At 37.9% G+C, this 20,530-nt stretch overlaps 1 protein-coding gene across 1 annotated transcript in view; it reads right to left on the bottom strand.

The window, feature by feature from the left end:
• LOC120522959 (TRPM8 channel-associated factor homolog) overlaps positions 1–20,530 on the bottom strand; it is a 45,335-nt gene that overhangs the window by 17,328 nt on the left and 7,477 nt on the right. The window contains exons 2-5 of the mRNA XM_039743814.1: positions 17,601–18,224; positions 12,642–13,621; positions 8,941–9,035; positions 8,023–8,236 (exon numbers count right to left, since the gene is read on the bottom strand). Of these exons, the coding sequence (XP_039599748.1) occupies positions 8,023–8,236; positions 8,941–9,035; positions 12,642–13,621; positions 17,601–18,208 (1,897 nt within the window). The 5' untranslated portion in view covers positions 18,209–18,224. The remainder of the gene's footprint in view (positions 1–8,022; positions 8,237–8,940; positions 9,036–12,641; positions 13,622–17,600; positions 18,225–20,530) is intronic.

Raw genomic sequence — 20,530 nt, 5'->3', positions numbered from 1 at the left:
CTGAGTGGACGCCATTACTCACTGGTCATGCACCCCCTTAGGTCCAAGGTAGTGGCACCACTTGTGCTATTGAAAGGGCTCCGGACACCAAGGGGCAACAGGCAGCTGAAATTTAGTAATACCGACTACCCACTGTGGAGAATGAGGGGCAACATCTGTCAAATCCGCCTAGGGCTCCAAATGGCCTTCAAATTACACTGTGACCTGGGCAGGGGTCCAGTCCATCGTAAGTTCAGCAATTACTCTAACTAGGACATCTTGGGGGATGTGGAACAAATGCCGGGAAGAAAACACATACAAACATGGAGACATTATCTAAACTCCACAGGAATGATGATTGGGCAATTTAAACCCAAGACATTGGATCTGTGAAGGCAACACTACTTACTGCACCACCCAAATGTGAACATTAAAGTATAAATAAAACAAATGAATATTGCACATATTCTATGCTTCATATTAGTTTAGTATTAAGGTAAAATACAAAACGCTTTAAAGCAGTCAAGATTGAATATGTTTGTTTAAGATAGGGTGAGATATCAGTTACTAAAGACATTTTATGTTAAATAAACAATTCAAGAATGCTGCCATTTTGACCTTTTAACTATGCTTTTTATGGAAGGTTTTGAACAAGCAAGTCCAGTCCAAACTGGTCTGAAGAATCTAACATATTTAACAGGTTAAAGTAATGCATTATACTGTTATGACAGCACAACAAAACAACTAAGGAGCTGCACTTGAAAATGTAGACTAGCAGGCTCATGTCTTACATCTGGATTGCAGAGTTGCCCTGAGCAAATAAATAAACCTGTCAGCACAACCACAAAAGGGTCACTGAAAAGTAGGCAATGGCTAAAGTGTGATAAGAGGTGTTAAGCCTTTGTTTTTTTACAGAGTCGAGGAATGGATTATGAGTTATTTGACAATATCCTTACATATCTATGAGAAAATGGCACAGCCCCACAAAGCATACTTAAAATCATTAAAGAAGCATGCTACATCAGAGAGATTTTACTCTGAAGACAACAACCTGTAGACAAAATCATTTCATTAGACACTTTGGTAACACTTTAGTTTAGGTACTGCAAAAATGCATCTATTACCCATGCACTCTTATGCAACAAGGCTTTAACTACTTTTGGTCTTCATAATACTTATAACATCAGTAGAAACATTATTCATCTCTGGGCACTGTCACATACTGGCATGATGGTAAAACTACTTGTTAATATGAAGGATTCACAGGTCTTATACTAAATATGTAACATCAAGGGAGCGCCACCTCAGAGCGCTCACCCTGAAGTGACATTTTGTCAGTAAGTCACATTACAGAGATGAATAAACAATTTACTGATGCTTTGGAAGTGTTATGAAGACCAAAAGAAGAGTTTGTTAAGGTCTTGTTACATAAGAATAAATGAGTAATAGATAAGCCTTTGATGCTAGCTTTAGCAATTTCAGACATTTGCAGATAAGTATAACGCAATTACAAAACTACAGCCTATGTAGTCTATGTAGAGACATATTTTAATTGTTCTCAACACAGTATCAAAAATGCAAAAGTTTTTTTGTGTCTTTGGGTACTCCGCTCAGATGAAAGCATGATCCTCTTACTGCAGCATATTAAGACAATATCACATATGCAAGAATATTATTGAACTGCTAGAAGATATCACTCATGACTTTGGCACCATTAACATGTGCCACGTGTCTAAATACAGTAGTATTTCAATCATTAATCTTTTGGATTTTCACAACACTTGAGTATTCTAAAGAGTGCTTTGTGAGATAGGTACGCAGATGTTATTGCTGATTTAAATCAATGTTTGGGCAGCTGCAATGGTTTTTGTTGCTTACATTTCAAAATCTGATCACATTTTGCCTTTTTAAAACCTGTCTTATACAATTGACAGGATTTTGCTGCTCATGCATTTTATTTTAATAGGCCCCCTGCTTGCTTCATTTGCCCACCCCGGGGTTTGGTTTACCAGATATACAATTTAAAGAGATATTTTCATGGGAATTGTTAATATGTATTAATTTCACTTTTACTTTAACACTTTTGTAAAAACAATACTTGTCCTTTATTTTCGGCCCTGTGCATGGTTACATCTCTTTCTCGCAGGACGTATAACACTGCTCACCTTGTGAATGGGGTGCAGCTGAACACATGCTAAGGAGATGCTGTTGCATCATCTGCTGTCTTTCTGCTGCTGGCAAGTTGCGTGTTCAGCTTGTCTCGCTGCCCGATCATTTCAAAGCCTGCAGAGCAGCTGTCCTTTTGCCACTTCGTTTCTCTGCCGCTCACGTTGTGAAGGGGGGGGGGGGGTTTAGGGTGGCTGAACACACTCTAAGGAGAAGCAGTCCGATCATCTGCTGGCTTTCTGCTGTTAGTGAGCTGCATGTTTTGCTTGTCACTTGTCGTTTTTTTAAGAGCTGGGAGCACATGAAGTGTGTCTGCCAAAAGCAATCCAACAACTGCTAGGTTTGATGTCCGTGGACTTGTTTTAAATGATGTCTCACTGCCTTTTCTCGCGTGATGTTGTAAAGACAATACTTGTCCTTTATTTCTGGCCCGGGACGTGGTTAAATCTCTCACAGGATGCTGCTCACGTTGTGAAGGAGGGGCGGCTGAACGCATGCTAAGGAGATGCTGTCAGATCATCTGCTGGGTTTCTGCTGCTGGCGAGCTGCGTGTTTTGCTTGTCGCTTATCATTGTTTTAAGAGCGAGGAGCAAGTTAATGTATCTCTCGCGGGACTTCAAATTGTCTTCCGAGAAGATCACATTTTTTCTCCCTAGTCTCCCTCCCAAAGATTTTTTTTTATAATAGAGAGATTCCCTTCCGAAATAGTTTAAGTAGAAGATTATGGTTCATTTCAAGCTTTCAGATAGTTTGTTCATATTGTCACTTGGGGAAAATGAATACAGTTTCTGATGGATATACAGTATTGCCTGAAACGGCCAGGCTGAGTTGTTTAACTTTGGTAAAAAAACAAATATGCCTTGACAAGAATATCCAAGAAATGTTCCACAGAATTCGTCAACACGTGTTTCCTCTTATGACTACATGTGGAGCAATAAGCCATAAGTTCTGTTCCTAAATCCAAATTTTTGCACTGTACAGTAATTGAACTGGACAAGGCAAAAAAAAATTATAATGAGCAAGGATATATGGGAACACATAAAAGCAATGGCCTGCATTAAGAGGCACTTAGACGGTAAATATGCCATTGTTAGGGGTAGACTCTGCCACATCTTTGTAGACTGTTTAAACAGCAAACATGGCTTGTTATGTGGGTGAATACCAAAAGATCTTTTGTTTTAACCAATTCATGGCTACTACGCCTACAGAAATAATTGCTAAAAGTATCATTGAGTTTTTTGACTCAAATAAATAAAAAAAAAATCTTATGTTGTGACTTACTTGTAGAACAAATGGAAGAAAAAACATTTTACCTGAAGTAAGCATATTTGGTGTATTATTTAGTACACATACGTAGGTTGGGAGCCTGTGCTAATAACACACCACAAGACAATCCTCCACCACAAGACGAACCTCCTGATTTTATTCAGGTAAACATGACAGAAGTTTTGATGTAAGGTTGTTGCACTCATTAATATTGGTGCTGTAAAATTGCATTGGGTTGCATCTGTATTAGCAAATGCAAGTAAGAAAGTCTGCACATGTAACAATAATGACCCTATAGGCCTTTACTCTCCAAAGCTGACTAGTTACTGTGCTTATTAGTTGTATAGTGCAGTTCTACATAAGTGTCGCCTTCCATGTTTTGCAGTGGCATTGTGCTCATTGTCTTCTTGTTCTCCCATTCACTCTCCTCTGTCCATACTGATGAACAGAACATCATTTGGATCTCATCATACGTGTGACTTTAATCTTTAATCCACCCCTGAATGTAGACCCTCCAACTTGCAGAGAAAAACTTGGGGGTTGGTGGCAGAATTGGCACTCTAGCCACCACAAACAACCTCACACTTTTACACTCCATCTGAACTAGTGTGGTGCTGAGCTGTCACCCGTTGTATAGCTGCACTTGGGTCATAATCTGGATCCTGAGTGGGTTTGTCGTGTGGTGGGTGTGGCAATGTGCTGTATCTGTGTGTGTTCCTAACCTAATGAGCTAATACTGAGAAAGGTGCCTGTTTAAATACATCTAATCAAAAATAATGCTAGCTTTCATGCTATTCATTTAAAAATGGCATTTTATCTAATTAATCTTAAAATAATCTTAATATCTACACATATTAAATATTATGAGTCTTATTTTTAACAAACCGTAAAAAGTACTGTTTTTTCCACTCCAACCCACTTACAGCCATGCTTAGAATTCTCTGTTGACTTTGTGACAGATTGGGTCCGCTATCGCTCCCTTGAACCCTTGTCCAAGACGCCAGACACCAGATAAAAGTCCAAATAGCTGACTTTTTATTAACACAAAGTGCACAAAGCACCCTCCTTTCCATAATATTTATTAAATAACACAATACTCTACAATAATCAATCCTCCACTCTCCCAGACGCGTTGCCACCCTTCGACCCAGCTCAGCTCTCCCTCTGGAAATTTCCCACAGTCCTATATAGTCCTTGACCCAAAAGTGTTTTGCTTTCTGTCCATGTGACTAGGAAAACTTGCGGGTCAGATACAAAATCCTGTTTTCTTCACCCCGGAAGCACGTCATTCCCCTTGTTCATGAGACTCGGACGTACTACCGGGGCGTAGGGCAAATAATATTCTTTGCTCCTCCCTGCAGCTCCATCTAGTGGCCCCTGTGGTATCCAGCAGGGCTGTGGATGAAAACTCCATTGTCCATGATTCCCTGCTGGTCTTCGGGGCACCTCCATGCTGCAGGGAGGGCTTCATCTGGTGGCCTGGGGGTATTGGCCGGAATGACAAGCCGGCCATAGACAACAACTTTTAAGACAGACCGCAAGGACACTGCCAAATGATCTCTAGGTTCAGAGACCGTTTGGCAAGAATGTGTATTATTTTTCTGAACTAAAACTGTGTCATTCAACATGGCAGAGTTACTAAAACTTTCTTTTTTGTGTATTTTTCCTGGTATCCTGCTGTGATATTCGAGCCAGTCACTAAACTGACCAAGTCACTCTACCCAGCTTATGGAATGAGACACGATAGTCAGTGAGAAACACAACTACAAACAGTAGCAGATGCATTACATGGACATTGATATGGCTAACAGCCTTCTGTACAACTCTTATCAGAGGAGTTAGGTCACTAATTGTCCAAGACACAGCAGACTTTGGCTTTACAGATAGCAAAGAATGTGGGCCCCCTGAGGTTTATGCGCTCCATGAATTGTGTCAATTGTAATTTTTTGCTTGCTGTGTATTTTTTAAAACATTTTTTAGCTTAATTTATACTTAATTTCTTCACTTCTTCTACCAATAAAAAGATTAAAAAACAAAACTATATGTAATGTTACATTAATTAAGCTACTCCCTATGTTCACATATTGTTTGCAAAAAATGTTCTGTTGTATTGAACAAGATATTCTGTCCCTTGAACGGGAGAATTTGTTAGGTGGCTTTAATAATTAATGCCTAAACTTTTGTTTTTGGTCAGCAGTGGTGAATTCCTTCTAACAAGTTAGTGCCCTAATCTGATAGTCTAATTAGGATTTCAGCTTTAATATTAAGACAAAGAAAAATGTACAAGTGTTTCAGAGAGAAAACAAAAAACATGCATATAATCTTGGACAGAAAGCCACCCATCCTTGTGTTTGGTCAAAATGTTTTTACATTTGGACAGTAAAGTTTGCTGGTTGAGTAGAAAAATATACATAGTATGCTTATGTGATCTGACAAAACAAAAGTAATGTAAATGATGTCCTTAATAATTCTTCACCCAAATACAAGTAAAAGTAATTTGACATCAAAGTACAAATCATACCACTGATGCTGCAGGTTTTCTTTTCATAATTGACATACTGATTCAATTTTTCAACCATCAATACAGCTTAAGCAAGTTATTTTTACATCTTTAAACATACCTGAGTATTACTTGTTTAATATTAGGTATGCTATTCCATGTTAGCAATGATGACGCCATTAAGAAGGCTAACACATTTTTCGGTTATAGAGTGTAGAAATCTAAGGAGGTTATGCTCAAGCTTTATAATGCACTGGTGAGGCCTGTGATAAGGCAGTGTGTCCACAGTGTGTTAATCAGGCACATAATTAAGTAACCGTCTACACTTGTGTCTTCGGGTGTGGTGTAGCAGCATGGCAGCAGCAGTTCCAGTGTGGGATGTGGGAGTGGACAGCCATGTACTCCGTGCACATGTGCAGGAACACCAGCAACCCTAATTAACACTGGAATCTGTGATTGCCGCCAGCTCTGCCTCCCCCTCGCTTGAAAAAGGGAAGTATGAGGGCTGAATGGGAGAGTTAAAAAAGAAAGAAAGACGAAGTAAAAGGGTAAAGAAAGATGGAGGTTAAAAATGGGAAATCTAAAGTAAAGCTGGGCAGGGAGCAGGAAGAGCTGGTGCAAGAGGGAGAGTAGCAGGGAGACAGATACGTGAGTCCCAGGAGAAGGAGTGAGCTGATCAGCACTCATTGGGGAAGGGTCGCTCCTGTAGTGCTCCAAGTGTGCTCTCGCAAGGAGGAGCCAGGAATCAGCAGCAATTGGAGAATAAATCAAGGTCCAGAGTGGGCGTCTCATGGCTGCACTCTAGGGACATGGAAGAGGAAGAGGAAGGGAAGGATCCGTAGGTGACCCATTTAGCGGCAGGAAGGATGGGTAGGAGAAGCGGTATCCAGATTGGGAGCCCCAGTAGGGACAACTGAGGACCCGGGACAGAGAGGAAAGGTGTCTGCACCTGCTGGTAAACTTCTCCTCAGTCTCAAGGTCCAAAGAGGGTAAGTTGAGGAGTCATCTGCTTTTTAAAGGGGCACCGAGTCTCAGTGGTTTTTTAACAAGAGAATTCCCATATTGTTTTAACCTTGTTTATATGGATTTTATTTTGGACTTAAGCGTTTTTAACCTCCACAGAAACTCTTTTTAAAATGGATTATTTATATGCATAGAACTGAACACTGCATTATTTATGTTTTGTTTTGGATTGTTTTTAATAAAAGCACCTGCACTTGTTCATCCATCTCTTGTTGACTGTGTATTTCTCCTCACTTGCCATGGCCTATCCATAGGTTACTTATTGATGGTGACAGATTCAAGGGGATCTTAAACTGAATTGAGAGTATGGTGCCAACCCGTTTTGTCACAAGGCCTCATCTGGTGTACTGGGTGCAGTTTTGGTCCCCAGGCTGCCAAAAATCATAGCAGCACAAGAAAAGGTCAAGACAAGAGTGACTAGGCTCATTCCAGGGGTACAGGGGATGAATTATGAGAAAAGATTAAAAGAACTGAGCCTTTTTAGTTTAAGCAAAAGAAGATTAAGAGGAGACATGACTGAAGTGTTTACAGTTATGAGAGGAATTTGTACAGTGGATCGAAACTTATTTTAAAATGAGTTCATCCAGAACAAAGGGACACAGTTGGAAACTTGTCAATGGAAAATTTTGCCCAAACATTTGGAAGTTTGTTTTTATGTGAGTCACTTGCTTTTCCCAATGCATTTGAGAGCAGGAAATGTGCAGAGGCAACAGGTTTAAGTCCAGTGATTAAAATCCCAGCTGAATGTTGAAATATACTGGTTCTGAATGTTGGACGTTTTATAGTTTGAAGTTAAAAGAAAGAGGCTTTTGGAGACTGTGGGAGGTGAAGGTACAGAGAAGTCACAGTTGTGAAAAAAATGGACAGAAGGAATATTATTTTGGATCAAAACACAGGACTTTTCTTTTTGTTCCTTGTAGCAGGCCCAGCTGAGCACAGAAGCCAGAGATGCCCATTAGAGGGAGAGCAAATAGGTCATAGCAATATGTTTGAAAAAGCAACCACTTACAACAGCTCACAGAAACACTGACTTTGAATAAAGATAAAACAAAGGCAAAAGTTAGATGAACATTTGTATATATACTTACCAAAAACAAAATAAGGAGCTGATACTGCATTTTCAATTGATACATTAACTGTTCCAATCTGGCATCCTTCGGGAATAATTATGTAGATCAGGCCACCCCACAGATTAGAAACAGATACACGTTTTGCATTCACCCTGAATCTTCTTATTACCACAGCAGCACGACAAAGATCATCCCATTCCTCCAAATTGTCTGAGTGACACCCAATTTGCACCTAAAGACAAAAGGAATGCCAGCATTTCTTATGAGCATGACAATTTGAATCAAGTTTCAAAACTAGATGCAAATCTGTGCTTTGCGATTCAATGATCTTGGGCATAACAATCACAGTTTATGTATAAGAACCCATGAACCATTATTTCAAACTTTTAAAAAATCGCTGTAAACATTCTTTGTTAATGAAGAACACAATGTTAGCTAAAAATCACAGTACACCACATCATACAGCTTAGTAGCCATTTTCCCTGGAGAGGGGGTCAGGAGCAAGGGGTGTTGGACAGACCCTGCCATCCTATTGATAATGACGTTTTACAACTCCTCTTGTAGCATTTGTAAATGTTGAAAAGTCAAAGGATATAATCTCTCTGGATGGGTGTCATCCTCATTAACGTTTCCAAATCCACTTAATTGACTCTTGTTAAACTGGAGAAGCAGCAAATTGACTCTTGTTAAACTGGAGAAGCAGCAAATGAGAATCTTAATTTGGCCACTTGTAGTTGTAATCTCATTCTTTCATCGCAGAGCTCATGGCCATAAATAAAGACTGGAAATTAGACTTACTCGTAAATCAGGTTTTAAAAAAAATAATTCATGGCTATGTAATGATTCCTTTTAAAGTGAACACCCAAGAGTTAAACTTAACAACTAAAAAATCCTCCTCTGTACACTTTTCATGGATTTAGGATAAGAAAAACATACCTGCCAGCCTAATCCAAGCACTTCTGTGGGGAACTCAAGAGTCGCCGATTCTCCAGGAGAAATATACATTCCAGTACTTCTCCATGCCTCCCCACCTTTTAAAATTAGATAAGGAAAATAAAACACAATTTAACAAAATGGAATTATAACATTAATAGGAATAGAAACAAGAATGCAAAAATGTATTGTCGCTCACAGTTCACTTTTTCACCTTTGTTCTTTTTGATATTATTGTTAGTTCATATTAGCCAACTGATTTATGGGTGGTGGACATAGAGAATGTATAGAAAATAATAAGCAAAAGTGGAAAACAAGTGCAATAGTATCTTAATATTCTAATGTAGATCACTCTGAGATGATCACGCCAACCTTACAGAGCTGTCTTATTTTAAGCACAGAATTAAAACTGCAACTGGACATTGTATAACCCAGAAAATATTCAGAACAGATGCAGAATTAGGTATGTGCTGTGATGCAGTTTCTTTAACCATTCTTTGACTTGTTTTTCTCAAAAATGTCAAAATGCTATTCATGTTATTTTCAGCAGGAACAAGATGTGCAACCATTTTTTAAATTTAATTTTAATGTTTGTTTTGAGCTTTATCCAGGCAAAGCTAGATAGTGCAAGCCTGTGATGAGCTACACAAAGTCCAGCACTATAGATTCTATTGAGCATGGGAAAGGCGCTTTATAAATAAAATGTATTATTATTATTATTATTAGAGTTTGACACAATAATTTGAAAAAAAAAAAAAAATTCCAGAATGTTTCTTACAAAAGCAAATTAAGCATTACATGGAATGGAGACCCAGGTTCAGCAGTAGAGCAAGCAGTGGAGATAAACTCCTTCTTCCAGGAAGAAATCATCAACTTTTGGTAAGTATGAAGGACAACTAGATAGTGGAACAAACTGCAAGGGGTCTGATATCCCTTGGAAACATCTCTCAAATGGGATGCCAAAAACCTAACAGGACAACTATTAGGAATACACATTGAAGGACAATGGAGTGAAAGAATACTGGAAAACCTTGGTATGGTTAAAGTTGTGCCAGTCTTTCAGTACAACAGATGGCAGCAGGTGTTAGATAGTAGAATAGATCAGTCACCTGCAGTGGGCCAGTAGAATTCTGTTTCCGTCTGGGCTACCTTGCAGTGATAAAAACCTAAAGCCATTAAAAATATCCCTGAACAGTTGGTCTCTTTGCTTTAGCACTACTACTGACCAGAAATGTTTCCTAGTTATGACATAGTTATTATGTAGATGAGGAAAATGCATATAGTATTGTGACCGGGGTTGCCATCTCTAACAGCACGGGTGCAAGGACAGCTCTGTAGCTGCTATGCTGCATCTAGTAAACAGTAAACCAAGAACAAAGTAATTGGTTGTTCTCTGCAGGATCAGGCTTACTACATAATGTGCTTGTTGTTCATTTAACATCAGCTTTGAATTGCTCTCCCTCGCACTTTCCTGATCTGTCTTCTCCAGACCGTGTCTGCCACAGCAGTGATTCCGATCCACTGGTGTTCTTCTAATCTGATGATGAGAGCTAAAGCAGGACGACTGCCCATGTTGTAGCTCCTTCCAGTTCCTATTTTGAATGAAGTCTTGAGACTGTACCTGCTTTCTCTATACAGTAATAAATTACTTATATTTTCTTTGGAAACCTGGACTTACCTTCACATCTCTTGTGCAACTCTGTGATCCAAGCTTATTAATACCTGCATAAAAAAATCTTCTTCAACTACAAAAAATATTTTATTTGAAAAAGAGATGTTAGATGTAACTAAATTTTAATAGAAATACAGGTATGAACATAGAATGAAAACGAAATGGTAAATGAAACTTCGTTTTAATAGAAATACAGGTATGAAAACACAGAATGAAAATGAGGTGTTAGATGAAGATGAAGGTGCGATTCTAAATGCTTTTCTTCATTCCGGAATCAATTTTGTCTAGGATTGTTTATTTTTCTTTCAGTGTAAACTGATGCCATTTCTCACTTTTTTTGTTCATCTCAAAGAAAACTTTGAGAAGAGCAATGAAACTAAAACAGTACAGTATCAAAAATGTTTTTTATACTGAAATTTATATTTCGTTAAAACAAAATTCATTAACATGATATAGTATTAAGGTTTGTCCGGGCCCACAAAAAATATTCATTATTCTGAAAATGTTGTTACTTTGGTATTTGCTGTAATGGGATTTGATCTGTATAAGGGTAAAAGTTGAAGGAGAATAGGTATAGGAGTCTAGATAAAATAGGTTCACAAACGGGACACCACTGCTTTTAACATGTGTGGCTATTCTACAGTACATTGTCCTTTTATGCATTACTTTCAAGGCTCAAATAAATTATTTTGTTTGGACGATGGAATCATGTTGTCTTTGCTTGAATACATAATATATGTTTTAAAGTGTTTTGGTATAAGATGTTTTCATTGAAAGACTTTAAATGAAACATAAAAACCTAAACATTTTGTGTCTCTCCTTGTAGGAATCAAATCCACAAACTCCGATGGTAGAAAATGAGTGATGGAATTTACTTAGCTAAAAGAGCATTCTTTTACCCCAGAGGATATTACTACTGCCTTTGTAAGTGATAACACTTTTTTAAAGGGCTTTTATTTTAAGGTAAATACTTCAAGTAAATATGAATAGGGCTGAAAGAATCCTTCTACTTCATTTTATAGATACTCAGCAAATATCCATGGGAAAGGTATACAAGAAGCTTTTCACCTTGACATCTTCAATGTCAACATTTGTTTTACTTTCATTTAAGGCGAGGAACAATGTAATCTAAAACAAACTGCTCTGTGAAAAAATTATTGACATGATATGTGTTGTATGTGGGTTTTCTTAATTTCTTACTTTGGTTAATGACTTTAGAAATTAATATTTAGCATTGCAAAATGTTAGATGTCAAAGGGGCCTCTTATAACATACATATTGTAATGGATGGCATGCAGGGACTGGCATCTCGGCAGGGACTGAACAAGGATCTTTACTCAGCCGGGAAGCCAGTATAATGAAAAGACAGGGGAAGACAATTTATTGTTGGGTTCAGGGTTATCTCTTTGTGGGTCTTCAGAATATTTAAACTGGGACTGTGTTATTGTGTCTGGGGTTTGGGGTGCTGTAACACCCCCTGGTGGTCACAATATCCACCTCCAAAAGATACTCAGGTTAGATTGATGGATGTTTCAAAGTTTGTGTGATATGAATGAATGGACCTTGCAATGGATTGCCACTCTTTTCAGGGTGTGCTCAGTGCTGCCAACATAAAACCTCACTCCCTGTTTAAAAAAAAAAATGAATGAGTGTTTAGTATTAATTATTCAATCCTCAGTACAATTAAATGCTTGCTTTCCTGTTTCCCCACGGACATTGAAGACTAAAACTGTCACAAACTTTTCACTTTATCAATAATTTTTTATTTAATTACCCTAAATCCCTTACATTATTTTTGGACATGAATTATTTATCTTCATGCAATGCATTGTTGTCATAAGGAAGAAAGTTCTCTGTTACATAAATTTTATGCATCTGGTTCAACAGGCTGAATTTTGCGTACTCAAAGAAAGTTTTTTTTAAATCAAATTGACACTTTTATCTTTTAAATGCTATAAAGGCACCTTGTATAAAACAACCACTGTAATTTTAATTAATTTATTTTTATTTAAATTTGATACATTTGTCTTACCTTTGTTTGTCCCATCCACTTCCACACTTACTGATGACAGTGTAGGCAGCACAGGAATATTAGGAATGATGATCGGGAGCAATTTTTGCGGGTTGGGAATTACATTATAGAGGGTTGGTGCAAAATCAATAAGAAGCCGATCTTTAATTGGTTTTGCCATGTTAGTTTTGGAAGTCTGTGGAACTCCGAGTTTCTCAATCGTATCTGTCAAAAGTCGGTGGATTGATGTGTAAAAAAAGTTGTCTTCAGCTTTTAACTTCAGAAACTGAACTCCATCTTCTATGACTCTCCTCCATCGGTCAGATTCCTCTTTTTCTAAAGGAGTGCCATCACAGATATGAAATACAAATTTAGCTAAGCTTCTAAGGAAGAGATAAGATTTGGCTCTTTCTTCGGGCTGAGGAACCACATAAGTGCCTGGAGAATAAATGTACCCTCTGCAGGTGATGCCAGCCCGGTTTAAGATTTTGTTCCCAGGATAATCGGTTAACTCAGAGAGATCTGGATTTTTTTTTGCCCAATTCCAACACTGGCCAGCAATAAGAAGTCCACCGCCTTCAGCCACAAATTGAAGGACTTCATCAGCTTCATAAGATGTGCAACAATATACACTAACATCATTGATGGTATCAGAAAGCTCACAGTTAAACTGTTCCTCCTTCAGTAATTTGTAGAAACTTGACAAATAATTTTCCACTCCAATTTTACCATTTGGAGTTGCCCCAAGCCAGCGCATAGCATTGAGCATGAAAGTCTTGAGTGGTGGGTGGTGTGGATGGTTATCACGTGTCAGTACAACAATTCTTCCTTTACCATAGAGGGCTCCAGCTAGAAAGGGTCTTTCATATGCATCATATGCTATTGGGAATGCCAGAGGGCCGTGAACAAGCAAATGAGATGGTTGGAAGGCCCCACGAATGTCAAATTCTTTGACATCATTCTGTAACACCTTCAGATCATTGCTGAAATCTCTTCCTTGTCTGTATTTGAAGAAAAAAAATGAAGAAGGAACTAATACATTTTATTTCTGCAGAAACATTTATACTAACCTCAGACATCCAACACCATTTTGGCAAATTTGCTTCTATTCTAATTGGCTTTTGAATGAAATATTAACTCTTGTCGTTGAGATTCTTAACTTGCAACTTTTCTGTTTCATGTTATGTGTTTAAAAATCACCCCATTGTGGCTTCATCTTGTAGATAAATAAATTATCCTTAATACACACTTAACCAGTAAGTACCTGAGAAGACTGGCAAACAAATTTCTGATTATTGGCATTCTTCAAGTCCAACTCAGATGTGATAGACAATGAATAGATATTGATACAAAAATTAGTTCTGCACTTATGACTAAGGTAAGCTGAGAGACACATTACCACCTGACTAAAAATTGTACACCAGATAATAAATGACAAAGACATCCAGAGGTCTGCATTTTTGATAACTTCAATTATTGCTTAGTTGTCTCTTTGTTCAATGACTGACAACAACCAGTGGTAGCTTGTCCATAAGTTGATGAACTTCTGTCAATCTGGATAGAATAAGTATACTGTAGTTGATTTTTTAGGTTGTAAATTTGAAAATCTTTCTTTCCTGAGCTTTACAATTTGTTAATTATTTAGATAATATTTCCATAGTATCCTTTCATTGTTCATGTTATATGCAATGTGTCTGTTTTCATTACTTTAACATGACTTTCTCATAGCTTCATTTTAGTTTAACCCTGATATTCTGTATATACTTTTAATTATCTTTTTTTTCATGAGTCCACAATCTGTGCTAACCCCTACTTTCTCTGCTGTTCTCTTTCTGGTTTTCTGTGGTGGTGATATGCGCCAGCACCACCTGATCAAAGCACCATGCAGTCCCTACATTGATGGATTGAAGGCCAGAGGTCCACATGACCATCATCATTTAATTCTTCCATGTGAAACCTGAAAACTATGAGGACTAATTGAAATCATTTATGTTGGGTAGAATGCCTAGTAGGGGCTCGGGTCTAGTGGCCTCGGACCCCTGCAGATTTTTTTCTCCAGCCCTCTGGAGTGTTTTTATTGTTTTCTGTCCTCCCTGGGCATCAGACCATACCTTATTCTTTGTTAATTAGTATTACTTCATTTTATTTTTATATTCTTTCTTTTTCTTTCTTCATCTTGTAAAGCACTTTGAGCCAAATCATTTGTATGAAAACATGCGATAGAAATAAATGTTGTTGTTGTTGTTCAAACTTAAAAATAATCAGCCAATCACTTTAAATGTGTCTTTGCTGCACTTGTGAGGCTTTATAGGAGATTTACTGAAAGACAGAAACCAGTCAGTAACATGTCTGTCCTCTGACATTATAAATTTGCTGAGGCTGCACAAATGTTTAAAACAGATTTCACACCAAAGCCCCCAGTGATATGTGAACAATAAAATGTCATAGTTGTTTAACAGCCATTCATTTACACAGCATGATCAGTGAGTGTTGGGTTGATTATTGAGCCTAGAAATTGGGCCCAATATGAGTGAATGTGGGTTTGCATGCCTTCTGATGAAATGGATGCCTAACATGGGTTTGATGGCACCAAAATAAGCTTCAGTCTCTGAAAATTCAAAGTTCAGTATATGTACTTGTAGGATTGATTCTAAAAGTTAAGGCCTAAAAGCAATAATTCAGTATTGTATATGAGGGTTAGGATTTGATTTGAATTTTTCCTCAGGCAATGAAGAAGGGGCTGAGTTGCCTTGAAAGTTTGCATATTGTAATCATTTTAGTTAGCCAATAAATGGTGTTGTTTTACTTGACTTCTCACTTCATGTTTTACTTGACTTCTCACTTCATCCATAATGGCAACAAAGTAAGGTTACAAAACTAAGTTTAGTTCATTGTTGTTTTGTTTATTATTATAATTAAAACTAAGTTTAGTTTATTATTGGAATATGATAAGAATTTATGTGTGTTGTACAGGAATAGTTTACTGTTGGTTTATTTTGAAATTTAAGGATTTTCACCATCATTATCATTCTCATTCTGCTTTTCTGGATGTTATTCTTATTTAGTCTATCATTTACTAAAGAGCACAATAACGACCATGACACTGAGGGATTGTCATTTACCCTGGCGTCTACTCTACTTGCTGTTAAATGTCAAAGTTAAGATACAATTAAGGGAGTAAACTCCACAGAAAAAGATGAAATGATATGGATTAATAAAGTATCTATCTATCTATCTATCTATCTATCTATCTATCTATCTATCTATCTATCTATCTATCTATCTATCTATCTATCTATCTATCTATCTATCTATCTATCTATCTATCTATCTATCTAAGAGAGAGAGTGTTGCACATTTAAAGCTATGACAAAATATTTCTAAATATCTCATTAATTTAAATCTCACACTACTGCGCTTCTCTGAATGCTAAATAACAGAAGAAGAAAAACCAAAATCAACTGATTACACAACAGCATCAATCTGAGTTAAAGTGGCCTACTGATTGTGAAACTTTTTTGGAAATAAAAAACCAGTAGCGTAGTAGTGAGCTGCAGGACTGAACTTGTGAATCACTGGAGTAATTAGTCTCAGTGCAGTTCATTTCATGAACAAAGACACAAGAACATTGAAAGACTAAATGTAAATACTCCACAAATTTCTTCATGCAGAGGTCTATAGATACTGTATGACGAACAAGTTGCATAGGAGTGTCGTTTAAAGCAATACATTTAGCTAAACTTGGATATTGAGGTTAAAGTTGTTTGGGTTGGGCTGACTCTGCATTAAGCTTGCCTGTTTGTGTTACTCCACATTGAATTTTTGAGAATATTTGATCTCCTCCCAAATCCTCAAGTTAGTGTTAGGTTGAATGGAACAAAAATTTATCAAACTGGCCCAGCGTGACTGAGATCACCTTGATATGGATGGACAAACATTCTGTGGATAGCTTGCGCCCAAATGACACCAGAAAAGATTTTCTACAATGGAAAGGTTAGGAAAATGAAAGAATAAATATAAAGCTAAATAGAAACTAACGAGGTTTTCATGAGACAATTTTCTGTTTTTGATAAATCATTTGCAATGTTTGAAGAGTCAGGAGAAGATACAGCTTTTTAAAATAACGTCAGTCCAGACTGGCAGACTAAAATGCATTTTGTCTTTCCTTTGAGTTAGGAGATACACCTTACTTGTGTGTGTCCATTAGCGCTAAAGACTTGAACTCTTTCAGTGTCTGACCACATTTTGCAGCAATTATTTAAGTAATGAACTGAGTGAATGGGCTAGTGAGAGACACACTAGGGCTCGACACTGCGCAACCAGAACTTCTGATTGGTTAATGATACCGATATCATGTGAGAGATTTTGGATTAACAGAAACAGAATGGGAAATCAGGGTAGCAGAATAAGAATGGTTTATGTGTAGGAAGTGAAAGTGAATTTAATATTTCAAAATAATACATTTAGAAACAAGTGTCTTTTGATTAACAAAAATACAAAAAAAAAGTTTCTAACATAGGTTAATGGAGACTCTGTTCTCCAGTCCATCACGTCATGATCATGCACAGAGTAGCTCACTCATACTAACATCCTTATCATTGGGATGCGAGAGTAAAACCGTGAAACATTCAAACTTCACACAGCCAGCATTCAGACCACCCAAGGTTAACAATGCTAGCATTTAATATATAGCATAAATTGTGAAGCCCGTGTTAATGTCATGAATGCAACACTGCATAGTATGCCAGTCAACTGAAGGGCCTGCATAGGCAGATACCCACACTTGCCACTTTAGAGTAACTAATTAACCTCTGGGGTGAAAATGTAGGGATCAACTCAGGATGAGCATACAGACCCAACAAAGACAAAGAGCAGACACAGGATTTAAACACCTGTAACTGGACCAGTGAGGCACGGATATTAACCACAGTGTCATCTGTATTCAATGCATCATTTTAACAATGTTCAGTCTCTACTTACACAAGTGAATGCCAGGATCGAGGAATGTCTTCGGTGACAGAGCAGACTTCTTTTTCTCCTTTGCTTGCATTAAAGTAGACACTGGCTACACTTGTGACTTTATTCCCAGGATAGTCATAGAAGACATCTTTGTTCTGTTGCTCTGACCACTCCCATGCCTGGCCAGCGATAAGCAGGCCACCTCCTTTCTTTAAATACTCAATGAGCTGCTTATCATCTCCAATGTCAGAAGCCTTGAGGCAGTATACACCCATGTCTCCTCTAAACTCTTCACTTACAACCTGACCATCTTTGCACGAAAGAGACTTGAACATTTCGGTGAGGGTCTTAGAGACTCCAACCAATGCATCAGGTTGCGGTTTTAGCCATGTAATTGCATTCTGAACAAACTGGGAAAACTTGGGGTCAGACATATAAGCTTCATGTGTCAGTACCACCAGTCGGCCTTTGCCATACTGAGATGCAGCGATTAGCACCTGACCTTTTTTATTAATTGCCACTGGGATAGCGTGGTCTGCCAGGATCAAATCACAAGGGGTATTAGGACCAGTAAAATCAAATTCTTGGATTCCCTTCACCAAGGCCTCATATGCAGTTTGCCTGGCCATTCTTTAAATTTTTCACCTGTAGAAAAGAAAAAATAAGAATGTTATCAACATAAATTAGTCTTGTAATGTTACCCATTAACTATTAAAAAAAAAAGATATGTTGCATTTAATATTCATCCACTCAGGAATCATCCAGCCAACCATTTTTAGATCGAGTCCAGTTTAGTATCAAATGACCGAGGCCTTAGCATCAGTAATAGTCACCTGTCTAGCACTGGACACACTCACACAGGGCCAATTTGGAGAAATATGTTTAGAATGAGAACTGTAATCATTATATAAATCCTACACAGTCACTGTGCCATCATTAATCATCCACCGTAATGAATTTCTAGCTTTTTTAGATGTATAGGGAGCTGGTGCTGACTCTGATCCGTACCGGGTATGGGTTGGGACAATAAACTGTAAAGAGTTATTTAAAACTAGCCAAAGCCTGCCGTAGCATACGCCGGTATAAGAATAGGAACAGAAAACGGTGAGAAAGGAATTCAGAAATCAAGAAGAAATAAATACTTCTTGAAAGATGCAGTTGTGAATAGGTGTTTTGGTGGTGACGACAGATAATGAGTCGAAAGATCTAACCCTAGAAAAAGCCACTTACAACTGACCGTGCCTGAAGACTGGTTGTTAGAATTATTGTGAAGAGTAAACAGCACATGGATATGAGGAAGGCCGCACTTCTGAAATTCGATTACGTAAATATAATCAATAACAACTTTAAAAAGATGATGTTGTAGAATGTCTCTAAGTAATTCCTGCAGCTTAATCCAAAAGACTCGTACTACAATATCAGTTCTGTGCTCCGGTCTTTGGGTATCCGACAGTGCATGTAGAATTTCTGGCCAAGCAGGATTACATGTGAAAGTGATAAATGAATGAGGCTGTCCGAATTTATGTACTATGGCTATGGCATCCTGCTAGTTTTGTTGCATGTATCTTGGACTTCCTGGAAATGTGGATGGTAATATGATCATTTTGTCTACACATACGTTGTTATTTTCACTGTTTGCTTGCAGTGTCTGACAGTCCTTTGTATTGTTCCACGCGCAAATCTTGTTGATGTAATCTGAGATAGTTGAGACGCGCGCACTCTATTTTAACATATGCATCTACAGTATACTGTTGGAATAGTTCGCCGCTGGAGTGCAAAATACTAAATGTATTCCTCATTGCTAATCTGTACGCATAAAATTGGCATTGAGAAGCCTTATTCGCTTGGCGGTTCTTTTATCGGGAACATGTTGTAAATCTTTGTGCCAGGCAATGTCTCCGTAAGGGAATAAAAGTGGGTAAACCATAGGATCGCAATTCAGGTTGAGCGTGGAAATCTGTTTACAGGAGTTGTCTATGGGACAGATGCAAATATCCCTTTCGGCAGGTGATTCGCCATCTTCTCCAACGAAAATCGCTGCAACATTGGTGTGACATGTCGAGGCATTGTATCATCATAAATCCTGCCTAGGGTTTTCCTTGAAAAGCATTCGTACAGATGTTGTTGGATTGGACTGAGCGGTTTCATGCATGTGTTTGTATGATTTAGGGTTTGATGGTTCTGAGCATGGAATCTAGCTGGAGAAGTAAATTTTCGCCGCATGCAGAGTTTGCTTAATTTTGTAAGCGTACTTCAGAAGATTGGCAAAAAATGCTGTGTCGGCTGCATGTGGGCGGGACCGGTTTTGAAGAGGCACCGCTGGCAGCATGAGGAGGGGTTTGGAATAGGATGAATAGGAATCTAGAAACGCCGTGTCGGCTGCGTGTGGGCGGGACCGGTTTTGATGTGGAAGCAGGACGAACCAGAAAAAAAATATATATAAGAGATAAAAGAGATCACAGTAACCAGGTTTCTGTAGATTTTTTTTTGTACTTTTATATTAATATTAACAATATTGCATTTTGGAGTTATTTGGTGAAGTCATAGTATTTTAATTTTACGATCACCCCCATTGTGTGTTGTTCCTGTGTGTTTTTGTGGCTGTGTTGTTGTTGGTTACGAGTGTCCAATTGCTAAAATGTGATACTATGAATAATGTTCTTGCATCTCCACTGCTTAAGATAATGGTGCACTATCCCTGATGTCCATGTTTGTGGATATAAATTATATTGCTGTTGGTGTGTTGTTTTGTTCTGGGCTAAAGATTCTGATTCGGTATTTGCACTGTTCTGTATGCCTTATGAGTTTGATTTTTGGATCTTGTTTTGGCTTAGGGGTTTTGTACTTTTTAATCTTCTGTTTTTCACCCCCTGTCTTATTCTCACCACATTATTCTTTCTATACTATCTCCGGGTCTAGTAATTTTTTTGCCTTCATTGTGCCTTTTTCAT

Source organism: Polypterus senegalus, chromosome 2 (assembly GCF_016835505.1).
Source record: "Polypterus senegalus isolate Bchr_013 chromosome 2, ASM1683550v1, whole genome shotgun sequence".
NCBI classification, from domain to species: domain Eukaryota; kingdom Metazoa; phylum Chordata; class Cladistia; order Polypteriformes; family Polypteridae; genus Polypterus; species Polypterus senegalus.
The sequence above is the reverse complement of the archived record's forward strand: the minus strand, read 5'-3'. Positions and strand labels throughout refer to the sequence as shown.